Source organism: Acanthopagrus latus, chromosome 17, assembly GCF_904848185.1.
Source record: "Acanthopagrus latus isolate v.2019 chromosome 17, fAcaLat1.1, whole genome shotgun sequence".
NCBI lineage: Eukaryota > Metazoa > Chordata > Actinopteri > Spariformes > Sparidae > Acanthopagrus > Acanthopagrus latus.
Genome location: NC_051055.1, coordinates 4,510,381 through 4,537,039, shown reverse-complemented (window position 1 = coordinate 4,537,039; position 26,659 = coordinate 4,510,381). Strand labels below are relative to the sequence as shown.

At 37.6% G+C, this 26,659-nt stretch overlaps 1 protein-coding gene across 4 annotated transcripts in view; it reads right to left on the bottom strand.

The window, feature by feature from the left end:
• The window catches only part of tsnare1 (T-SNARE Domain Containing 1), a 190,938-nt gene that overhangs the window by 10,155 nt on the left and 154,124 nt on the right, over window positions 1–26,659 (bottom strand). For 3 of the 4 annotated variants that reach the window (XM_037075980.1, XM_037075979.1, XM_037075977.1), the window contains exon 11: window positions 24,140–24,252. In XM_037075980.1, the coding sequence (XP_036931875.1) occupies window positions 24,157–24,252 (96 nt within the window). In that variant the 3' untranslated portion in view covers window positions 24,140–24,156. The remainder of the gene's footprint in view (window positions 1–24,139; window positions 24,253–26,659) is intronic. The other variant, XM_037075978.1, reaches the window with a different exon arrangement.

Genomic DNA, 26,659 nt, shown 5'->3' with positions numbered 1-26,659 from the left:
GGTGTTCAACAAAACAATATTGCCACGAGGTAAAAAAGAATGATTTCTTAATTGCTATACAAGTAGAGATACATGGCATTTGCAGCAGTGATATAAACCAATAAAACACACCATGAAATAGGGCTGTGTATCTATCTGTTTGTCTATAGTGTGCAAATGAACAATTTTGTCCAACAGCCAAATGGCCAGTGAGTGTTAAGATTATACCACTTTGGCCCACAGGAGCAAAACAGTTGAGCAAGAATATCAAGGGTATCAATATCTTTTTTTAAAATAAATGCTATCTGATACAGCTGTACATACATTTTCAGTTCTGGCTCATTGTTAGCACAAACAGCATAAAAGATTAAATTCACTCTCTATTTCATCTCACTTTATGTCATTACATTTTTGCTAACAAGACATAATTTCACTACTGCATTTTATATCAACTACTCCTGCTGTCTTTGTAAATATCACAATATATTCAGGCCAAATGCAATTTGGTTATACAGAGCTGGAGTCAAAAGTTGAATTCTTGTAGCTAATCTCTCAGTGATAATTCACCCTTCATACAGTACAGGCACATGCAATGCAGCGCATCTTTCAGTGAGATTACACTCTGCGAGATGGATGACATCCCCGTGGTAAATCACATATTTGTGTCCATAAATCCACTTTAACATCAGAGAAAAAAACCTGCAGTGGTTACAGTAAAGTGAAGTACATAACATTATGTGCTTAGGGCTAGTGTTATGTGAAAGCCATTCTCAGAGAAATACATACAGATAGGGCTAATACAAATCTGGACTTGTTATATTTTAGAGACAACATTAATGGGAACTAACTTGCTGCAAAAGTTATTCAGCCATAATCACACACTTAATTAGAAATGACAAAACCAAACAGAGAACTACATCTGATCAATAATATTATAATTTTACTGGTAGAATAAACCATAGTACAAATAAAACATAGTTTGCATACGCTACTTACTGTGTTCCTTTCCTTCAGCTAGTCCTCAGCTCTTTTCCAGCACTCCTTGTAAACTGCCCACCAGAACAATTAACTATTTGAAATCACAAACAAAAGAACAAAAAAAAGGCACGCACGATGTGTGGGTCTGCCTGGTCCCTGCCCTTGGTCCACTGTTTGACGGTGCGCTGCTTGTAGGCGGGGAAGATCTGCTTCGCATGGCCATTTGACTGAGACATTGGTGCGGATGTGCTGACCTTATGGCTAAAACAGGGCATTACTGTTATCAAGCTATTGCTGGCTAAGCAATCCAGGTCAACTGTTGCATTTCTGTGCCAGTGCATGGTTGATTTGTTAGAAAATGACATGTAACATGACATGTTCTGAGGTAACGGATGGAAACAGAACGATTAACAGAGGCCCATTGACACTAATGAAATAAATCAGTTGAGTGTCAGGGATTAGGACAATAAATGATTACTACATAATTGATCTTAGGCCGTTGATGAATAAAGCCTCAGCGCTATGGTGACAGGTCTGGCAAGGCGAGATTAATTCATTTCAAGCACAGAAGGCTACATTTTTCATGCCACTGCTAGCTAATACATATTTATTACAAACACAGCATCACTGTTTTTAAGCATCTGCTGAATAAAGCTAGTCAATGCATCAGCATTAACATTCTCTAGCCATTACTTGGTCAGCTGACCTATGAATGAATGTTTAAAATATGGTATCTGAGTGTGTCATTGCATAATCTTGATCTTGTTAATGTATGTATATCTAAGCTTTAACTTGTACATTCTGACATACATAATTTCTTGTAAATTCTGCAATCCATTGCATGTCGGACCACATACATCAGTCACAGTATTTTCAATGTGGCCATCCATCTTTGAATTACTTTGCCATTGCTGACCAAAGTCTTTCATCAAAAGCAGACCATTGTAGTCCTCTAGCCATTGCTGGCTAAAGCAGATTCATTGCAAAAGATTCAGCATGATGTATAGTCATTGCTATCTTAAGCTGTTTACTGTAAGCCCAGCCATTGCTGGGTAACTTATTCAGCAAAATGTATAGATGCAGAAAATGACAGAGGTATGTTAAGGTCTTTATTGCCTAAGCTTAATCTTGTCAATGTACGCAATTCATTCCCCCTAGCCATTTTGTCATTGCTTGTTAGACATTCTGGTGCCAATTGTTTACACAACAACATGCATCATTCTTGGTATTTTCAATCAGGCCGAAACGTTGCTGTCCAGGTGGGTGCTATTTATTCATAGTTAACTGTCATTCTCATCTCTTAGCCTGTAGAGACATAATATTAATAAAAAAAAGAGGATCGACAACGTAAAATGATAAACACGGATGGATAAAGTTATTATAACTGGTGTTACGTCCCTGTAAGGCCAGGGGATGAAGGGAGTAATGTAGTTAAAATAAAACTGAGCGTAAAGGAGGGAAAAGAAACAGGAGGTAGTAGTTACTCTAGAAAATAGTTTATTTACAAAAGAAAATAACACTAATCAACAGATAGATTTCTACAAAAGAAACTGTGCAGTCTGCTCAGTCACTGGCTCCTGCACACCACAGCTGCCCAGCCCGATGGTGTGGACATCACCTGAACCACATTCTATAAAAGCAAAACAAAAGACAAGCCACCTAGATGAGAAATTGTTAAGTGATGAATCAGCTGAATGGACTTCTGGATACCGCAAAAGGGGTCATGGTGAGAGAGATTAAAGACCTGGATCCATACAGACAATAACACATACACATGCACATACAATTTGCCCAGTCTTATGGATCAGAAGTCATTAGAGAATTATGAACTGCATGTGAAATTATCTGCATGAAGTCAAGATTATTGCAGTGTGAAAATGCATGCAGAACAATTTAATTGGACTGCTGCATGACTGCATCGGTGAGAGCAGATAAGAATTAATCCTTCCCTTTTAAAGACACGTTACTGTAGGGGATGACTTTGGAGAATTTGGATCATCAGACTGTGTGAGTAGTAGTTCACATGTATTATGAATAATGGACTTAAATATAAAATCATAAGAAAACAACAAGAAAAAACAATATCATGGAATTGTTACTATAGAAATAGATATGGAGAAAACAAAGAATGAGATGGTTGATATGTACGATAAGAGAAAGGACAAAAAGATAATCTTTGTATGTGGGACTTCAACATAGATTTCTTCAAATCAAAAGAGGCCCAAAATGAATAAAGATTGTATTAATATACTGTTTAATATAAGTCAATTATCTATCGAAAAAACAACTAGAATAAAGAGTGACAGTGTACTATGAATACATAACATTTTGTGTTCAAATACCATTCTTTTGGAGAGAATAGATGAAATGGAGTTAGTTGATGTTAACAAGTTCAGAACAAAATACTGATATATCACTAGCGAAGAATATTAAAGATAGCATAGCAACACCACTGACCCATATCTTCAAGCAGTCATTATTGACATGCGTCTTTCCTAACCAGCTGAAAATGGCGAAAGGTCATTCCCATCTAAAAAAAGAAAAAAAAAGACACCTTGATGTTTCTTTTGTTTTTGTGTGGATTTTCACTGTGTTTTTTCTTTCATACCTTACAAAGATTTCGCCGGACACAAAACACAGAAAATGTGTCTCCCCGGATCGGCCATACCCATTGAAAATCTGAAAGTTTCGCCAACTCAGGATTGCAAATCGTATATTGTTTTTTTTTATTTTATTCTACGCTGGTGGCTTGCATGTATTTGTTCCATTTCCTTCCTCATCCATCAGGTATCCTCCCATTTCAAATGAAGACGCTAAAACTTCTTTGAGCGTCGGATGGAGGTGCGCGCACGATGCACCTCATCATGTGATTGAATGTATGACGTAGACATAAACTATAAACGGGTAGAAAACAAGGCATTTTTAATGGGAACTTTTCTAGACTACAAAGCAAAGGAAACCATATTAAAGTTTAACATTTTCACCCTAAAAATTGGACAAATTGTATCCCAGGAGCAATTTATATTTTCCCCGGGACAGCTGATGAAAAAAAGAAAACAATTCTGGGAAAAAATGGGATGAGTGGAAACTTTATTCCAGACACAAGGGCCATAATGTCTGAAAGCTGACTCTCCCTATGTTTTTCCCAAAGTCGTTGGGGCAACCAGGAGGCCAGCTGCTGAGGATCTGGGGAACTTGCTGGGTACATATCTATGAAGCATGTCAGAAAGATAAGATGGTGCCAGGCCATTTTTTGATTTAAAAACTAGTAAAAGTATCCTAAAAATCAATTCTAAGACTAATAGGCAACCAGTACAGCGACTTTAAATTGGGTGTTATATGTGCTCTCCATCCAGTCTTCGTTAAAACTTGGACTGCCACATTTTGACCAGACAGGAGTGCATTACAATAGTCCAGCTTAGAGGTTATAAAAGCATGCATCGGTGTTTCTGTATCAGCCTGCAAGAGAAATGCTCTGACCATGGCAATGTTTCTCAAGCAATGAAAAGATATTTTGGTGACATTTCTAATGTGAGTGTCAAGTTGTCAGTTTTAAAAAATGGGATTGGTATGGGATCAAGTGAGCAGGTAGAGGTTTTTAAGTCAAAGACCATCTTACTGATTTGTACTCTATCGACACTGTCATTGCCATATTGTATTGTTAGAGTTGGTCACGCAGACGATCATAGTGTATCTGGACTTTGCGTTTCGTCCATCTTATGTTCAGCTTTTGGCAGTTCCTTTTGAGCTCATTTGCAGACCCATTTATCCTTGGTGGTTTACAATTTAAGGCTGTCTTTTAGGTTTCAAAGGTGCAACAATGTTGATTGTTGCCTGTAAGTTTGAGTTAAACTCATCCAGTAAGGAGTGGAAAGATGTGGAGTGTACTTGTGGGGGCAACAGACCAAAGTGCCCTCTGAAATTTTCAGCCACCTCTGGTGTGAGGTATCTTCTCTTTCAAGTGCACTGAGCAGCAACCTGAGGCATGAGCACAGACACAGTAAATTATGTGCAAAATTGGTCTGAAAGTGCAGTCATTGATTGAGGACATTCAACCCTTTGCAGACTACCAGGTCCAGGTTATGTTCATAATTGTGGTTCGATCCATGGACATGTTGCATAAAACCAAGATCATCCAAAAGATTAGCATGATCTGTGGCATTGTTGTCATTTCTGTTGTTTATATGCAAATTAAAATAATAACAGTAGATAAAAGCTCTGAGAAGTTGGTTAAAAAATTGGAATAGGAATTTGGTGCTCTATATATAGTAATTGTTAGAATGGGTGAATGACATTTAAATATAGTGAAGAGATATTCAAATGACCCCCCCATCCACTCACTATGAGGTTGCTTGTGAGGACGGTATTCGGCAGTTGTGGGATGGTGCATGTTCATGGTTTGGTGGGAGTGGCTTTGGAGAGCGGTCTGAGTGCAGGGGCGGGGTTTACTGGTTGGATACTCTGAAAATCTAGCTCGGGCTTAAAGGTTTTTCCAATTTACTGACCCCAGCTTTAAGCTGAAAAGTTTAAGAAATGTGAACTTTTATTCTTTAAATTGCTAGAGGGTTAGGGTTAGGGTTAGCTTAACCCGGCTAACCCTTACAATACAAAAAAAAACAATGTGTTTTGGTGTGATCATCCCCTTCCTGTACTAAATAAATTTAATAAAGAGCTTGTTAATTACTCCGTATAACAGTGCAATGATAGAAGAATGTTCCTCCTTTTATGCGCTCATGCTACATGTTGTCGGTCTGATCTGTCTGATTAGTGGAGGTTATAAATACAGGCTGAGAAAAAGGTCGACAAACTTATGCCAGTAAAAATACTGCAATTCATCTGCACATTTTTTGTGGCAAAAACAGCCTTCTGAATAGATACTTGGAACATCAATCAAATTTATGGCATTAAAGTAGAGAGCCCTTCATAGTAAAGACACACAATATTTTTGTCATAATATGTAAGTTCTCCACGAGTGAAAACCTTTAAGATATGCAAGTATGTCCATATTTTAGTTGGTTATTAACAGAGCTACATATTAGCAGCAATAAGACAGTTCTTTGAAGCATCTGCTTATGTTCCAAGTCAAAGTTGAACTTAACCAGATATTAAAATGCCTCCACTGTGAAATTCTATTTTGATTAATGATGGCAATTTTCAGACCTTTCATCCACTGGCCAGTTATTTTAGCCTTAGTACCTATTGTAAATCCAATAACAGGCCTTTATAACTCCCATTTGCCCCAGTCATGTCTTTAATAGCTGAGGATGGGCTGGGAAGGATTGGATGACCTGCAGGAAATTTCAATTTTGTAACCATCAATAGGTGAAGAAGGGGCATGATGCAAATGTATTTCCTGTAAAATGTGATAATTATATGTTATTTTAACATGTACAGCATTTTCTCTGCTGGGGATCTGAGTGCTGTTTAAGCACATGAATAACATGCATATAGAGAAATCTCGCTATCAAATGACTTTGTAAACAAGATGCGAGGGCAGTGTCAGTAACATAATTCAAATAGAAATAAATGTCAGGGTGCAGTTATTGCATAATTTAGAGTGCCATAAAGAGCCGGGCTATTGATTTGAGAGCAGAAGCATCTCCGCAGTTATTTCTGTCAACATCAACCTCATTAAACTTATGTATGGCATTTGCTTTTTCTCCTTTCTGCCTTTCTTCCCTCTGTTCTCCACCATCTTACCCTCACTTTTTCATGCATGCTGTCCGGCTAGATGTCTGTTAAGACAACAATACATCATTGAGTACACTTGTTGCCGTTAATAGCCATTTAAACTGTGTGTGTTTTGATCACTGTTATCCTTTTACTTCTTAAAACACACTGGGAAAGGGTTCGCTAAAATGTTTACAATGACAGTGCTTACATGGTGATATTTAGCAGGTGTAATGTATACCATTTTCACCATTTTAGTTTAATGTGTTAGCATGTTATTTAGCTAATGCTAAAGGTTCTAGATGAAAAGTCAGGCATCACAATTTAAATGCATCCTGCTGGAATATTATTGTCTGTTTAGATACTGGAGATATTTCAATGGATATTTTGAAACTTTGAGCTGCTGGTGGTGCGTCAATAAGGATCGCAAGGGGCCAGAGAATATCTGTAACAAATATCCTGGCCATGTATTTTTCCAATAATTGGTGAGATATTTCATATTACAGGACAGACTGAAAAATCCACTAAATGACCAACCCACACGCCATCCAAAAGCTCCATCACTATTGCGGGCCAAGAAGTAATGCAGAGGATTGCTTGATATAAGAAAGTTTAGACATGGAGAGCAGAAATCAACAACAACAAGACATATCAACCTTTCCCATTTCTAATGATTTTCACAGTTCTAATCTGATAACACCTGTCCACAAGATCAGTGAACTGAAGGAGATGCTGAGCCTCATTCCGATGTCCGTTCCTGTTCAGTTCAGCCTCTGACTAAACTCTGCACTCACCAGAGTAAAGTACATATCCTTTCCAGTCGGCAGTCAACAAGAAAAACTAAACTTAATTGCAAATATAGTTGTGTATGTTTGTAACACATAGTAACACATAGTAACAAGTTACATAACCAATAAAATATGAAATATTTATATATATGAATATATAATGAAATATTGAATTATAATATAACTCAAATCATGAGTAAATCATACTGGATGACATCAAATACACTCATGTGTTACTGGCATTTCCTTCTATCATTGTGTTAAAAGTTATTACAGATACTCAGCAGCATATAATCCCTTTGAAGCAGAATTAGAGATTCCGGACCATCACTTTAACCTACGCTGACTGGATTTTTTGCCACTTGGAGGCAGCAGAAACTAATTGTGAACACAACACTGACATATCATCACCTTAGTTAGTTTTAACCTAAATTAAAATATGGAACTTGAAAGACTGGTTTACACATCCAGTGGTTACAGAACAATAGTAACTAGTCTCTGTGTCTGTCTGCTGTTTGGTGCTGAGCAGTTAGTGGGTTCATAGCTTTCTTTTTGAAAAAACTAATGCCTGCTGCTGCTGTAAATGACACTCTGAGAGCAGTGAAAGTGGACGAAAGCAATAAAAGAGCAGACGGACAACCAAACAATAAGCTGAAACTGAAAGTACATTAAGCCGAGGGGAGCTGCAGAGTCAGGTGATGATTGTCTGTCCTTTTCACACTGTCACATTGTTTTTACTTTGTCATTACATACATCCGTGTCAAAACCATTATCCACTGGATCCACATTCCAGAGTGCTAAGTCTGTGCTTCATTAGTTGTCAATTCCATTTTGTGCTTGCTTATTGAGAGAATGCCTGAGTTAGTGAAACTCCATACCACATTTTCACTGCTAACTTGCACCATTGCAAATTGACATGGATACTGAAACGTTGCTATGGATCCCACTCATCTCCCCAGAAGACCAGCTCTACTCCACTTCTGATTGGTTGGCTTTGTTGGCTGCATTCTCTGTGCTTGACTTAAGATGATAACTCACAAACCGTAGGTTTGGAATTGGCTGTTTTTGATGGCAAACAGAGCGGTCTCTTCAGTCCATCCTCTAGTCTTCTGCTCCACTCGTCACTGATTGTCTCGGTAGGGGGGACTCCCACCGGGCTGCCCTGCCACATGGCCTGTTGGCTCTTCCTTATGGCCTGTAGAACCTGCACTTGTTTTAAGCAACCATGAGACACACATGATGCACAACCCAGACAGTCACTGAACTTGCAGTTGGTAATGATAATGTGTCACTTTCACTGAGTGACCTGGAAATTGAACTGGTTGCATGTATGCTGCAGAACAGTTCCACTATGGTGTTGCTCTGTGCTCCACTGTCTGTCAACCCCCATCAGCTGCATTTTGAATGCAGCAGGGCACAACCCTGCTGGACAGCTGGAGCTGCCAGACCGAGCAGTTCCCGCAACAATTACAGATTCACGCAGGACAGCAATTGTACGCAAGTGTTATAACCACAACAGCAAACAGACCAAAGGTTAGCGCTCGTTGGGAGCAAAGGAGTAGTGCTTGGATTTGTCTCTTTTAGGATATTTTTGTGGTAGCATCAACACAAAGTGTTTTTTTTTTTCTGAAAAATAACTGGATATCATGTTGTTGCTTTGGTATCTGTCTGCTCTGTGCTGAATTTGGCTCAGTTGATAAGAGTTGTGTTGCAAAAGAGCAGATATGCAATGCATCACAGCTAGTGGAAGTACACACAAAGACTAGAGTGGAACCCTGCGGGACCAAACAAGGAGCTGGTGGAATTTAGGGGTGAAATTTAATGGCCCTGGTAGTCTACTGGGCTAGCAGAGATTAGTGGGACCAGCGCCAACATGGTTTTTGAGGGATGGATGTGTTCATAAGAAAATATTTGATAGGAATTAAATACAAATTAACTTTGAATATACAGTGAAATCCTTTGTCATTAAATATATTGAATTTTAAAACAAAGTTGACACTTTATCTCAGACAGCCATGCATGGGTATTAAAGTAAATGTAGTTTATACAATAAATCAAAAAATATGATCATTTCATTTTAAAATAAAGTGTCAATCATAACTTGCACTGAAGTATAATTTAGAGCCATTTTTATTTAAGAAGCTATTAAATCTATTATGAATCAGTCCTTGAATCAATATACATATTTTAGCTTTTTAATATAATTAATTGTAATGTGGGGCACTTCCTCTGGATAAAAGTGTAAAATGTAGACCTACTGATAATTTGAATCATGTTATTATAGCCAGACAAAGTGTCAAACCATCTGTTACAATGCACCAGAATACATTATATGACAAATACACATCACACAAAAACTACACAGAAATTCTTGGTGAAAACCCACATTTTAAATGCTTGCTATGCCCATGATTTGACACACTGTCATTCTTAAAAAAAAATAAATAAATCATACAATATAGGTGCATTCAAAGTGCAAGTAAAGCTAGTTCTCTTGAGGCACTCTCAGAGCCAATTATAAAGTGTGCCACTTCCAAGTCTACTGTCAAAGACTGCAGTTTGTACAGCGATCAGACATAACGTTATGATCATCTGCCTAATAGGCTATTGTGTCGGTACCCCTTTTGCTGCCAAAACAGCCCTGACCCGTCGAGGCATGGACTCAGCCACAGCCATTGGTGGTCATAATGTTACGCCTGATTGGTGTATACCCCGCCCATTATTAGGTGCTATGATGGTTACAGGTGCCATGATGAAAAGATTACCAGCATTATATAGCCACAAAGGACATATGACTGCTGACTTCTTACAATATATAATTACATAACATCTAAGTCTGGCTAGTCGCAGTGGGCACCATAGATGAGGTTAGCTACAAAAAGAGGACCTATTGCAAAACATGATTCTTTGAAGCTGTTGAGTCCTTACACATCCTGCAGCTCCCCCCACCTCTGAAATGACTCTCCAATATTTATCCAGGTTTTCTTTCTGGCACCATCTAATTCTTTCTTTGTATTGCCAGCAGTATGTGCATGAGCATGACTGACACTTCTCAGACACTCCCCTTGGCTCTGGTTGTGTTGATTAGGGAGTGCTGGATTCTTGCAAATCAAATTACAGCCACTGGGCGGAGTCACAGACAGCTGACCTGACCATCTTATTCTACTGTCAGATCATAATGACAATTATAGCAAGTATAACAACAAAATAGTTATAGACTACAACTTTAAGTTCAAATTTTATCTTTGGACAACACTTTTGTGGTCTGGGAAGATTTAGCCACAAACACTACTTGGTAAGGATTAGGAAATGATCATGTATTGGCTTAAAAAAATCTGCTCTGGTTGCCACAAACCTGGCGTAAATGTCTGAATAAAAATATCCATTAGTATCACAATTACAAATGTCGAAACACAGTCTCTAAACTCACCTAGCTGTGACGCTAATGCCGTCCTCTCCACCTCCTGATATGAAAGTAAGTATGTACTCATGAAATGTAAAAATGACAGGGTAAGTATTGTTAAAATGCCAATATGGTTTGTCTGCTGTTAATTTTAACATGTCCATTGTTTGCAGAATGTTAACTACAATATGTGACTGTATTCTGGTAATTGATTTGTGCATCATATTAATACTATTAATTTACATTATTATTTACATATTCTTTGGTGACCTCTGAATGAATAGAACCCACTCTTTACAGACAACTCATTAGAATTTTACAAATTACAAAGTTTCCAAGGATAATAAAAAGGTGTCCATTCTCTTACAGCAACATAATACTGCAAGTCTTTTCTGGTATTTTCTGAACAATGTTTTAAAATCCTACCTCTTCTCCAGGGAGTAGTTTGTGAGTGATTCTTTCTGGATCATGTACTGCCTCACAGGTTGTGTATTTGGTGTCTTTTCATTCTCTTTGATTTTTTCTTTAACACTGTTTATATCCACACCTTTTGAAGCACTCTGGGCAAACTTCTTTTGGTTTTAATGCTACATCAATAACTGGACACAGAAGGACATTTTAAAGAAAAAGTTAGGGTTTAGGAGAGAGTGTGGATTGAGCTTTGAAGTGATCACTGGCAGATTGTTTGGGTTAAGCAGAGCTGGACCTGACCAATTTGGTGTCCTAGGCAAGACTTGCTGGTGCCCCTTGCATCTTGCCACCACAAAACAAATTCATTCAAAACAGATGGCCAGTTGGCAGGATCTACTGATGCAGCTTTTTCTGTATGGGCCTCATGCTGTATCACTGGTAGGTGCTGAAAAGCCATCTCATTTAGCACACAGTCAATTTAGAAAAATAAAAAAACAACCGGTGTAAAATATTATTGATCAGTGATTGTATTCAATATAGAAGCGCGAATAAAAGAATAGGAAGATTTGAAGAAGATTTTGTTTCTGCCTCTGACCCAGGCAGCACAGACATGAATAGAGCACCACCTGCTGCTTTCTTGCTGGCCTGAAAGCGCCAGACAGGACACCATCATCCATCCCGCCTATCCATTTTTTTTTTCTTAATGACATAAGCCTAACAAACTCAACATTACTGCCTTACTTGGTGTTATACCAATAGATATTAAAATAAGTAGTTTTCCTGTCAAGTTAAGGGCTAATGTACACATGTGTACATGGAAACAGTCAAACAGAAGAGTAGTGAAACAGAATTATCCTGTGAGAGAGTATCTTAAAGATTGTCTGTGCCAACTCATGAACAATAATAATTTCCAGATGTATAACTGATGACACTAGATGTAAATGGAGTGAAACAGGGAAAATATATCGTAAAACATTTCAAAGGGTTTGTTGTAGACAATCCCATTACCTTAAAGATGCCTAGGACCCTGATACCAATATTTGATACCGCTTGGGGACATTATATGTTGTCTGCTTCAGTTGCTGGTGACAAAATCACAGTTGTATGTTGGATGTTCAGCATTGATTAGTCATCTGTGAAGGCAACCGACCAAGCTTCATCTCAGGGCTTGTTGCAGTTTACCAAGAGGAAGCTGCAAGGACACTGGAGTTTGTTCAAAGGTAAATCCTAGTCTTAGATAGTGTTTAAATATTTTGCCCCTTATTCCAGGTCTGTTCAGGAACACTGGATTGTCATTTACTAGAAGCTGTGCCTTAAATCAGTGGCTCTCTCTTCGGTTCCTTTATCGACTTTACAATTACAGCTGTTACTTTTGATAGCGAGTTGAAGCTGGCATGTTCATTCAAGTGTAATGCTGGGTTCAGTCCAAATGTATTATCACACTTAATGTTTTTGAATTAGAGTAATTCCCTCTCCTTACCTCTCACTTCACCTCTCTCTCTTTTTATTTCTCTCAAACACAGAAGTGCCTCAAAGCACAGTCCACCTCCTTTCAGCGCACATAGTTAAGGGACAGGACTGTTCATACTGGTCACGTCACTGCATGGCGCTCTGTGTGAGCCCTGCACCCCGGTCCCACCGCTCTCCTTAAGTATCATTACTCTTAATTTTCTTTCATATTTTGATCCACTTTCACAATGTCCCATCAGCTATATTTGTTAGAAATAGCAACACCACTGTTTCTGAAAGGTCAACACAGACACTGAAACTATCATTGCACCAGCCATGCGCAGAGCTTCACGCTGCAGCGTGAACAGTCTGAACAATCCAATCGACAAACATGGTTGCCAAAAATGATTAAGTGCATTGGGAACTCCACTTTTTTTTTTATCATTCATCTTGGTATAAAGACAATGGCTACCCACAGTTTTGTTGGCCAGCCTTACGTTTGCTACATCAGCCACAGCAGTGATTTGGAACTGTAATATGCATTTAGGCTGCACTACTCCTGATTTCGCCACAATATTCATCATCAGGTGTCATCAGATTCATTTTGGTTTGGATATGGTTTGGTATGATCATTATGGTATTTCTTTTTACTTTAAAAATAATATTTTGAAATCAGTTAAGGATAATGGGTAGTTTGCCTAATGCCTAAAACCAAAGTTGAAATAAAGACAACTCAGTCAGTGTCATAATGGCAACAACTGGTCTGTTGTAATCATGTTTAGTATTTCATAGTGATAAAATAGTTTATCAAATGGGATCACTCTCTCATATTTATGAAACACAGAGGTAAATATCATGAAAAAAAACATCTTTTTTATTTTGGTGAGTGCAGCAAATCTTTCCTTACCGTAATCTAATATCTTATGTGCTTCCCTGTTATTATATTTTTAGGCACTTAATTAACCCTGTAGAAGGGAACAGCCAGGGGAATCCCCGTGTGCTACCCTTACAAAAATCCCATGGACTTTGAGTTAGGCTTCATATAACCCTCAACAAATCTCCATACAGAACCTGACTTTGACAGTGGAAAAGCCCTCACTGCAACCAGTCATTTTAAGGTAACAATTCTCAGCATTGTGTTCTGTTCAATATAGCTCAGTCCAGTTGCCTGTACTTAAGGCAGGGTACATTAAGTAAGGTGTGCAAGTTGTAAGATTGCTGAGAACCAGTTTGACATGTTTGACAGTTTGTATTAACTGTATTTTACAGGATTTCTTTGCTTGAAATGTGTCAGCTACTGAATGTGTTTGATGCAGTGGAGTTAATAAATGTCCATTTCTTGTCAGTCAGTGAGCAAAGGAAACGATTCAGGGTCCATAGACCGGGAAATTCAGAAGGAGAACCTGTTGAATGAGGAATGGTGTTTTATGGATTGAATGTGTTGACAGCTGACAGTATTTTACTGTAAAGCGTATATTCTAAACAGCACAGTACTGTATTATTTTTAACAGTAATAAGCTGTTGTTGTAGATTACAGCGGGTACACTGTTGAATAATAGTAAACTACAGGTAAATGGAGCTGCCAGTAGTTTACTGTAATTTAACCAGGACATGTCTTACAGTGTATGTGAGGGCACAAGACAGGCACCCTGCAGGGAACCATCTTGCTGCAGACTACAACTGCAATGGTCGGCCTCATCACAGATGAGAATGACAGGGAGTACAGAGAAATGACCAGGAACCCCCCCTGAGACAGATGAACATCCATGGAATGGAGACAACACAAATGCACTTTACAGGAAAGGTAAAAGCAAATTCTACCTGCTGAGGAGACTCAGGTCATGTTTGACTCTGTTGTGGCATCAGCCATTTTCTATGGACTTCTCTGCTAGGGCAACAGCATCATGGCTGCTGACAGGAAAAAACTTGATCAACTGATCAAGAAGATCAGCTCTGTCTTGGGATGCGCCCTCAACTCAGTGCAGGTGGTAGGTGAAAGAGGGGTGATAGCTTAGTTATCATCCTTCTCTGTTGGAGAATGACTCCCACCCTATGCAGGGCACCCTGAGAGCACTGGAGAGCTCCATCAGTGACAGGCTGCTTCACCTTAAGTGTGTGAAAAAGCAATATTGCAGGGCCTTCCTTCCTGCTGTTGTCAGAGTGTACAGCACGCCTTGCTCCCAGTAGACCCCATACACACACCGACACTGACTGCTAGCTCAATATGCCTCAACATTGTTCTTGTGTTTTTTTTTTTTTTTTAACTTATTTCATTAATATATATATTTTCAATATGTTGTACTTATTTATTATTATTGTTGTTAATTGATGCTCTCTGTTATGGCTGTCGCTTCTGCTGCTGTAATAATGCAAATTTCACCATTGTGGGACTAATAAATGATTATCATATCTCATCTTAAATAGAGGGGACAGGTGCATAGGCTGAGCAAATCATTAATACAGATGCATACATTTTTAAGTAGCATGTTATTGTTGTCGCTGCTGGAGATGGAGCTAGTTTGAACAACTTTATATACAGTTTCATATACAGATATATCTGACGGGTTGTGAGATACTTAATAGGAGGGGAAATCTAATGGAATTGGATTATAATTTATCATAGTTAACAATTACTCCTAATAATCATAAATTATTATTGATTGTTATTGATTATATAATAATAATAATAATAATAATAATAATAATAATAATAATAATAATAATAATAATAATAATAACAATAATAATAATAATAATAATAATAATAATAATAATAATAATAATAATAATATGTGGTCTTTAGTTTGTTATTTTTTACAAAGACTATTGCTGGTTTTCTGGAAAATTGTGGGGCTGTTACATATGATATCACTGCTGTGGTGGTTGCAATAGACGCTGCTGCTGAAACCACGGCTTGCATGTTGTTTGTATCATTTTTTGCTTTGTGTAATATTCTGGGCTGTGAAATTATGTGTGTTGTTTTTTTAGGTGTTTGATGGTGCTCTTTCAATAATAAAAAAGTGATTTTACAGTGCTCCACAGATGACATAATTTTTCTTCTTCTTTGGATTTCTGACAGCTAGTGTAACCTGGACGTCTTCACCATTGTTTTGCCAGTTTTAAATGTATGTGCACCACTGGATGATGGATCTCATGGGTCTGCCGACTTGGTCCATTCAACTCCTGCTTTAGGTAAAGCATTATAAATCAACCAAGATCTTCTTATTTTCTTTTCAATTTATTATACAGGAACATTTAAAAGTAACACTGAGTTACAGTTAAGCAGGCCTGACTCAGTTTAAAAATTGGTTTCCGGCAGGTTCCTGTACTGCAGAACATGGAACATAACAGTCATGTCACATCCAGACATAAACACATTTACAGGACATTAGCATAGGCTAGACATATACAGACAAATAAAAACAAACAATACAGATGCAAAGCAATGCATTGGGCAAACAATACTTAAACAATACATGAACAATCAATGAGTGCAAGTATAAGTGTTGAGAAGGTGTAGTTTGCATGTCTTTTGAAATATGTGGTAGATGGTAAAGTTCTGATGTGATAAGGAATGTCATTCCAAATTTTGGTGCATGTATAAAAGAAGGATTTCAAACCACAGGTGTTTTTGTATGGAGGGACTGGGATGAGTGCCCGTGAGACTGACCTAGTGAGATGCACTTGTCTCATATTACGTGACAGGAGAAGTGCAGCAAGCGTTGGTGAAGTGCTTTTTTGAATCTGAAAATAATATGTAATAGCATGGCTCTGCATGTAATTCTAAAAAGACAAGGTATGTAGGTACGTTTCAGAAACAGAGTAGGAGAGATATGATCTAATCTTATCATTCACAGAGTTTCTAATTCAACTCATTCATAGTTTAGAAATGTGTTCACGGTATGAAAGATGTGAATCAAGTAGTACACCAAGATATTTGTAGGTCTTTGTGATGACAAGACCTTGGCTTGCAAGGGAGATAGGATCAGTGAAGGAAATACATTTTCTGGGAGAGTAAAAGAACATACATTCAGTTTTCTCTACATTGATGGTCAAATGGTTCTTTTTGAACCAGTCATGTAACAGCAAATCGGACAATAATTTGGAATCTATGACATTAGGATGTGGGTCAGAGAGAGAAATCACAGTATCATCAGCATACAGGAAGCATTAAACATTTGCCCACTTGAGGGAGATCACTGATGTATAAAAGAAGAGGTAAGGGTCCAAGAATGCTGCCTTGTGGAACATCCATACCACAGACTAAAGGTTGGCATGTTGCAGGATCATTTTTTTATAGCTTGTGACCTGTTCCTCAGATCCAAAACAAGCATTTCAATCACAGATTAAATGAGTGAGGTTTGTTAAGCAGGATTTGATGGTTCACTGTCAAAATCTTTTCTTAATACAGATCATCTACATGAAATATAATTACTTTTTTTTTCAGTTTTACCAGATATGCAACATTGTGTAGCTATATCTTTTTGTGACCCTAATTAGAACCATACTTCAATAAAACTACAACTTCTGGTCCTGAGTTGTAACAAGCAAGCTTGACTCATGGTATTTCAATTTGATTTGAAATATGTAGTTGTTAAATGTGTGAAATTCAATTTTAACCATAATTTATCAAGGAGATCTTTGTTTTTGAAATTTGAAATTACTTGCTAACAAATGTACTGCCAAAGCCGGCAGTAATCTTAGTAAAATCTAATAAACTAAAGACCACATACATTCACTGCGTGAGGATTATGAACACAAAGTGCATATGTCATGATGAAAATGTCATCGAAACACATTTTAATGCAACACCTTTCTAAAAATATTGATAATAATAAAGGAATGGCAGCCATGTTTTTTTGTTCTAAAAAAAATGTAGACTGTACACGATTTTACACTTTGCCCTGTGGACCAATATAGCTCTTATACATTTTCATGTGAGACTGGCTGCTCAAACAGTACTATGCACTTCATCGCATTACCTTTTTCTCTTTCCCATTTTCTTCTGCTTCTCTTCCTCTTTTTCGCTCCAGGTTTAGCAGGGGGCTTTGATCTTTTTGACATGATTTTTAATCAGCTAATATTCATGTCACATTTCCGTCACAGGCAGCCCCAGCATGTTGACAAAGCTAATAGAGGGTTTGATAACAGGGGGCTGATGTGAAGGTTTGATGCTGCAGGAAACTAAAAAAATAGGCTCTATTTAGTAACTTAGTTATGTCTTGCTGGGCTTTCCTGCAAGTTTGAGAGATACTAGTATTAAATAGTATTACTAAAACATTGTAGAAGCTAATCATTTTGTTTTTTTCTTCCCTCATTTGAGGCACCCCTATGGATGGATGGCACCCAAAGCATCTGCCTATACCCCGTGTGACAGGCTGGCCCTGGGGTTGTAGATGCCATGATCACCCATCATTTTAGTTAAGAATAGGAACAAGATCAGCAGGTCAGCCATTTTAACTAGCAGCTATAAGAAGGATGTCTGAGTGAAGACCAGCTCAGCAGAGAAAAAATTAATAATCAGACATGTACACATAGATAAGCATACTCTCGGCTGTAGCAGAATTAATTTGTGCTGACTGCAATCACAAAAGAAAAAAAAATTACATTTGTGGGACTTGTGTCAGTATAAAGTGAATCACAATATGATTAGACTGAACTTCCCTAACAAACTTTCCTTTTTATTTTTATTTATTTTAAAAAAGCTTCTAAACTAAATCATGTTGATATAAAGTAGACAAAAATAACCTGCAAAAGTCTAAGGATGCAATAATTAATATTTTTGTATGAATCTTAGTTTTTTGAAAATGGTCACAAAGCTGCTGAGTATTCTCACTCAACTCTGTAGTTCCCCTCATTGGATCATTTTAGCCTCAATCAGATAATTAATTGCTGACAAATGTACTTGTTTGTCTCACTCTTGATGAAATGAAAAAAGCTCTATTAAACCCGCTATACACAACATGATCCATACCAATGAACACACAGACACAGTTAGAGACTAGCTGGTGAATATTTAGCAGCTAAAAAGACGGATCTTCCCCTCAGGAGTTGGTGGTGACCAAAAAGTTTTATATGGTGAAATATGACATCATTCATTAATTCTACCTTGAAGCTGATCTGTCTGTTTTATCTTAAGTCTATAGTCTTAAGACCTCATTAATAATTAAAAAGTTTGGTTACAAACTAAAAAGTCTATCATCTTGGAGTTAGAGGACAGTTGACCTGTTAACACAAGTTATAATATTGCATGCAGTAACTTGCCATGATCAGTCCACCACAGATAAAAAGCACTTGTTGTCAAATGTTACAGACGCAAAGATGCAGAAGACAAATAACACTTAATATGCTCATTAATAACTAGAATATTCAAATTTGATGGTTTAGACACATTTACTGAAAATAAATGCTTTCATGTCATGCACATGTGGTGCATACCAGACAAGCTAAGAATACTTCACAGAGCTCATAGATACACATATATCTGCCTAAAGTATATGGAGACTGTGCTTTGTGCCGAATGACATGTCTCAAGATTTGCCCACATTTGCTGGTCTGTGTATGTATTTTTCAAGCTGTTTAGCAAATAGAAAGTTACTTTGTACTTAAGTTTGCACACCTGTCAACTCCAAGCTTGTTCCCGACAGTGTGTAGAATATCTCCAGGACACACTTACAAAGATCAAGAGCTCTGCAGTCACAGTATCAAAAGACACACTCACATTAGGTTACACTTACATTTTTGATCTGTCTGTTAAAATAATGTCTGTCACATACCCCTCAATGATTTATAACACGACTAGATTCTGAATGCAAAGATGACATCCATTCAGTCTAATGGCCAAAAATGTTTGTAGCTTCCAGGGTTACTTCAGCTTTATTTCCTGGTTGTGCAGCCCACTGAATATCCACAGTGGGGCTTCTCATGCTGGCCCCGCCCTCTAGTTCCTGCTCAGCTCTTCAACTTTACACTGTGAAGATGTCACACATTTTGAACCTTTACCTTGTAATTAGTTCAAGGTGCATAGGGGGATATATTCTTATTTCTCTTAAGTGGGAATGACAAAGTTGTTTTTTTTTTTTTTTTTTATCTCATACACATTCACACATACAGAGATTTTTATAATCCTGCCTAATCTGGGGAAACAAAGACTTTCATCTATTTCCATAATCATGAAGAGCTACTTATCTGACATCTGAGTAAATAATGGAAGATGATTTCTCCCGGGAATGTATGCATGTGCCAGAAATCAATCTACAATAAAGATACTAACATTTTAAAGCTATTTATCTGATATTTTTTCATAATTTTATTAAATTATATCAGGTTAAAACCCACAGACAGAATCATAGCTGAGAGGACAATACGCAGCAAAGTCAAAACAGTCATGATCATGTGGCTTGTCTTCAATGACTTTGCAAAATAACAAAGACGACAGTTGCACAAAACCAACACTGCAGTCAGCCAAAATAGTAAGACCAAGAAAATTTCAGCTAAATGTGAACGTCAAACATGCTTACTACTACAATACTAGTGTGACAAGTGGTGCTATTAATGCCAGTGAGCACAAGATTCAATTGCATTGTGTTCTTTTGTGATGATGTGCAGAGGATCCTCGTGCATGACTCCTTTCTCAATTCCACTATCTTTGGTCTGTTTTTTTTTTGCAAGTTGAGCAAGCCGGTATTTATCATCAACTCACTTTACAATATAGATGTTATTACATATATTTCTGTTTCTGTCATCAGTTACCATGATGAATGTGACATGGCACCTCATGAATTCTGTATTGACCAGCAGTCACTACAAAGCTCCTGAACTGCAGATAAAATCATTGCTTTCAATCGTGACATTATCAGAAATGTCATTGACCTGCAACACAATCCTTCCTGGTCCCCAGGATAGCTTTGGAGATGTTTGTACACAATGTTTTGTACAATATTGAATGGCATTTCATTGAATACACGTCAAGATATTTTAGTATCAAGTTGGACAGATTACTATGTGTGGCTCAAACGGCAAAGGCAATGGACATTAGGCATTTGTGAGGATGCAGACTTTATTTGGCCCTCTTTGCACTGTTTTGTTTTGTAATGGAATCTTATTAAAAATGTTTGACTCCTTTGTTCAACTTGTTGTGTATTCTTTCTCTGTTGAAATGTATTTTCGAATGGACATTGTCTCCATAGACGTTGTCTAAAAAAGTGCATGGACATAACATTAAGTGAGACTTTATTACATTTGACAACTTTGGATAACCTGTTCATTTCCAGGCGATGTTTAAGCATAATAGCATCAAATGGTCGACTTTCCAATGGCAATGGTTTCTTATTTTAGCACTGAGACTGTCTTGCTGTGGTAACTGATCGTGTCTGGCCATTTGAACGTTGACTGCCTACTGCTGAGTCTCAACATGGGCCGGTCACCATGGAAGCATTGATTCAGCCTGCTGTTTTATGAATAGAGGGCTTTGTTCCACAGGATTTCCATTTTCCTCCCCCCAGAGGAAAATAGGTGACGATCAATACTATATGCAAGCAGAGGCATCTTGTATTGAATGACAAGAAAAAAACAAAACAAAAAAAAACATTTTTTTGCGAAGAAAGCCTTCAAGCCATGATAAATATGAAGCTAAAATTGTAGGTGGTCCTTTGGTGTTCTATGGCAACTTTGTTAATTTTGCATGATCAGGGTACCATTTTATTTAAAATGTATGTCACATAAGTTATGTTGATGTTAAACACCAACATCAGCTCAGCTTATCTTCTTTTTTACCACCAGCATTATATAATATGTGTGTAATATAAAGCAACAAACACGATTCCTTAAACAGACAGGAGAAAATGTGTAGCATCACTCATTCATTAGAACTATATTCAGTAAGTAAGTCAACTATCACAATATAAATTATGCCATAATTTCAATTGTCATATTGATTAGAACATTTTGGGGGGATTTTGGCATATTCATTTATTTTTTTTATGCTATTTTTTTTTTTTTTTTTTTTTTCCAGCAAACAATTCACGTATAATTTTCAAAGGATTTCAGTGGTAACAATTCAAAGATTCTTAATGGCCATTGTCTATGGTGATAAACTGTCCAATAATTTCTATTTAATATTACACCTATATTATGCATTTTTAAGTTTATATAGGAAAAGCAAACCCATTAAATGTACATGGTTCCATTAGATAACTAGAGATCTGCTGCTGTTGAATGACAAAACTCAGTTATATTGTAACCTTGGTTCTCTGAGTCAGGGTCCCTGTGCATATGCAATAGTTATGTGTGTGGAGAGAAAGTCTAAATCAAAATTTGAACAAAATAAATAAGTAAAACTGGAAAAGAAAAACAAATAGAAACCCAACCATGTTTTGTTATGTTAGCATATAATGTTAGTTAAATGATATTGCTGTGCTTAGGCCTGATTACCTTGTTTGTCTGTTATTCCTGCCATGTATTACATTTGGACAGTAGTTTTGTGCAGTACATTTGGTGTGCCAGTAGTTTTGTTTGGTAGAGAAGTGCTGATAAAATAGAGAATGTATTTTGACTGCAATTTGGATTCTGAGAAACTGCAGCATGGAAGAGTCAAGATGTTAAGTTTGGAGCAAAATTTAACATTAGTGAAGCCTGCTAAGATTGGCAGCCCACACATAGTGATGGTTTCCAAAAACATACACAGAATTTCTAGCGTTGGCAGATTCCTGAACAACACTGAATGAAAGGGAAATCTTGTAGAACTAGTTTCATCATGAGGGATATAAAGTCTACTCACCTCAGTCATTGAAATGGAGAGCCCTGCCTCCTCAAAACAGGTACAATAACAGCCATGGATCGTTACAAACTGCAACACTTTCTCTCTTGTGCAGGATTTGTTGTGGACAAGTCAGTCGGATCATGTTATGTCGAGGCATTACCTTACTGTATGCATAGAAGGAATAACTATGCACATCAACAACTCTTTCGGCCTGTATATGGCCTGCAAGTTTGGTTCATGCTATGTTTATGTGGAAATGTGCACCTTCCTGTCTCTATCTGACCTAATTGTTGAATTCTTACATTTACTTTATGTTCGCACATTTAATGTTGTAAATATTTGCTTTTTCCAGGTTCTGGAAGAAAGTTTGTATCATTTTCAATGTGTATTTACTACTGTGTATAAATACATACACATTAATTGTAATCTTTGAAAATGTAATTGACATGAGAATATTTAAATTACAAATATTGCTAGAATTAAGTTAACATAAAGTGATGTCTCCACTAATGAATTGAGTAAATCCAATGCATTATTTTTTGTCAGTGAACTGAATAAATACATAGACAACACAATGGGCAGTCATTAGAGTTTACATTGCCAGGCAACCACTGAAGTCCTATGAAAGCACAAATTGTCATGAGTTGTGGCTCCAAAACAGAGCTGTGCAGTCAGTAGCTGCTCTGTCAAGGAGGCATAGCACGTGTTCACCTTTCATCTTTCATCACCTTTTTTTTTCCTTGTTATTTTTAATTTTTTTGTTTACATATGGGATGCTGACTGTCCATGTCCAGTTATCATCATAATAAACATTGTACATTTACTGTATCTAAAGAATTAACAGTTACAATCCTGCATCACAGTACAGCTTAAACAATTCTAAGAAATCAATTAGTCAGTTGAGAACAAAACACCTTAAATAATTGTTTTCGTTAATTATTAAACAAAAACACTCTGATTCCAGCAAATGTGAGGATATCCAGATTTTTTTTGTGTGGATTTTTATCATAGTAAATTAAAGTGAATATTTTGGGGTTTTGGAAAACAAACAATATATTTGTGAATTACACATTTTATAGACAATAAAAACTGTGTGATTTAAATCTCCTGAGCTTGCACACCAAATGGGACTCAGCATTAAGTTCCATCAGGAAGACCATCTCTGTGTTGCTCATCATTCATATTCCTCTCCCTCCCCTCTCTCATAATCAGCTCACTATGGGAGTCTACTCAGTTTAACCAACCAGATAATGCCATTATCCTTTTAAGCCAATTATATCACTGCTGACAAACTTTGATCTGTTCTTCTTTCTGCTGCTGTCAGTTATCATTCTAAGTTCACTCATTGCCACCTTACTGCACCCAGTTGACCTCCAGCACCCAGGTCTGAGCTCAGCAGAAGCCTGCTGACATGCACCGCTTCATTCCCTCCTTGAAATATGATGACGTCATGTTGGTGTGTATTTGCATGACTCGTTCAGTCATATGAAGTCACTCCTGATTAAACTGAATGAACACACTTAGTCCTAGGCCAGTTTATATGGCCAAATGATATGTTTGATAGTTCAACATTTATGATCACTTCTTAAATAAAGAAAAATATCAGCCCTAATTTTGGAAACATAGCATTACTGAATACAAAACGCAACAGAGTCAGATGTCTACAACATAGGTTGCAGTGTTGTAGAAGTTAGATCTTACCACACTGACCAGTGGTCTCATTTTCTTGATGAAACAGCAATGATGATGATGAGGATGGTGAGGACGATGGTGCCGGCCACAAGGAGGTAGCACTTCCTCTTTCTCAGCTGCCTCTGTCGGGAGAGAGGAGAGAGGATTCAGTGGGTGGATGGAGTTCAAGCATCAGACAGAACCACACTGGACACTGTAAGACATTCTAAGTCAACATGGAGTTTTAAATCTTTGCACGATAGTTTTTCATTAAATGCCTGAGTTTATCTGTGTTTCCACACAACGCTGGTGGTCAGCATAAAACAGCAGTGGTTTAACCAGTGATTCTTTAGTTGATGAGAGCTAAAATATTCAGCTCTATATCCCTTTTTTTTGCAGTCATGAAAGAAAGTGCCATAGTGCATTAGCAGCCTTGTAAATGTCAAGTTCCAGTTTTACAGCCACAACATCCCAGCTGCCATATTTTGTGGTGTTTGAACTAATTCCAGACATCCCCACACTGCTCAGTTACATTCACTCACAACGAGGAACATAAAAAGACGTCTTGAAAGTGAACATAAAAAAAGTAAAATGACAATTCAACCAGAAAAGACTGACTCAGTTGTAATGGAACTGGAGGATCCAAGGTCATGCTGATAAATACAGATACACTGCAGGACTGACTGAATGGGTTGAAAAAAATATATGTAATCTAAATCAGCCAAAACATATTTTTCTTCTCCTGAACTAAATTAGCTTGATTTGCATGTCTCAAGGCTTAACTCAGGATAACAACAAAGCAACCATCTTTCTAAAAAGCATTTTTAGTTTTTTTTTTTTTTTTTTAATCAAGGGTTTTTATTGTGTTGCTTGTAATTCTTTCAACAAATGGGGCTGAGAATGTCAACTACATAATCCACGAGTGTACAGAAGAGTGGTGCGTACATCAAAAACTGCTTGATCATAGAAAACAAAACTAAGAAACATGTAAAAGCACACAATTTCACAGTCACTTGCACTCAGTCAGTTATTTAAACTGCTCATAGCTCTCGGATAGTTTCCAGCCGTATTTTTCTGTTTAATTTCTAATATTGCCTGTGGTATAATTGAGATTTTAAATGTTTCCTCCACACAGCACATGAGCTTCATTCATCCATGTCAATTACATGCCATGTCTGTAAAAGAAAAAAAAAAAAAAAAACGTTGACTGTGTTAAATAAAAATATGAAAGTAAACAGAGTGGAGAGTAGGGGTAAGGCAATATTTATATTTTCTAGTCTCCTCAGGCAGTGACGATGTGTTGAAGCACAGGATCTATGTTGTTTTGAAACGCTTTTTTCCCATTTTTTTTTTTTTTTTTTTTTTTTCCCCAGCCTGTTTTCTGCTACAAAGGCAGCAAGAGCAGCAGCGTTAGACCAGAGCCGAGGCTGGAGTCTTTAAATCCTGACGCGCTTCAAAGCAGGGTGAGAGCAATTCATCTTCTTATCTGAGACTCAAAACAGGCTTTCTGTGTGGAAGAGAGCGGGAGAGAGGGAGGGGGAGAGGGAAGACGGAGAAAAAAAATGCTGTCGAGTAATTTTCCGTTTAAACGTTCCACTCCACAACAATTTGCATAAGCAGCCCTGCGTCTGTGATAAGAAGATTGGTAATTTTCAAAGGCTCTGTGGGGATTGAGAATTAAAAGCCTTTCTCCGCTATCTCCCCTCTTGCAGCTGGCCACCACAGATTCCCCAGCTTCTCTCACGCGTTTCCTCCTAAACTGTGCCTTATAAACTTTCTCTGCCGTCCTCTCCTTCTCTCTGCTTGCTCTGACAGTGCCGAGGCGCTCCCTCGCTCTATATACCATATTTCTTCCCTCTCTCTCTCTTCCACATATGTACCCTTTTTCCTTCCCTTCTTTTTTTTGTATTGCTCTCGTTCCCTCGTCCCAGCACTGCTGTTATTTGGGGAGAACAAGAAAATAAATAAGGTAGAGGGGGAACAAAAAAGGGCTTAGTATAACAAAGGAAGTGTTGCAGTATTTCTAAACCCGAATTTTCCAGATTGCAGGGCAGGCTGAGAGGCGGGACAGAGAGACTCTCAGAGGGAGCGACAGACGAGGATAGAGGAGGGATGCTCTTATCACCAGTGACTTAATCTGCCAGAGAATGTGTCCTTGGTGCCAGCACTTCAGGGCCTATGGGTGCCGCAAGTCTTCCTGACACCTTCTAGATTCACTGTTAATGTCTTATAGTTCATATTTAAGCTGGCAAAATTTTGTATGGGTTTTTTAAAGTTTGATACCCACGCTGATATTGACAAATCAGGCTTCTGACAACTACCGTCAGTATCTTACATCATGATGTTGATGGCTGAAAAAAGATGTACTGGGAATTTCATGCCTGTCAGTGTGGAAAACGCTCTTTAGCAGTGTTATCCTCAGTTGTACTTAAGTTACCGCCAATTGTGACATCATCTCCAGACTGGAACCCAACAGAAAGTACATTTCTACCCACCTGTTTTCATGCACATGTTTAATGTGAGCAACACAAACCTAGGTTTAAAAAAAAA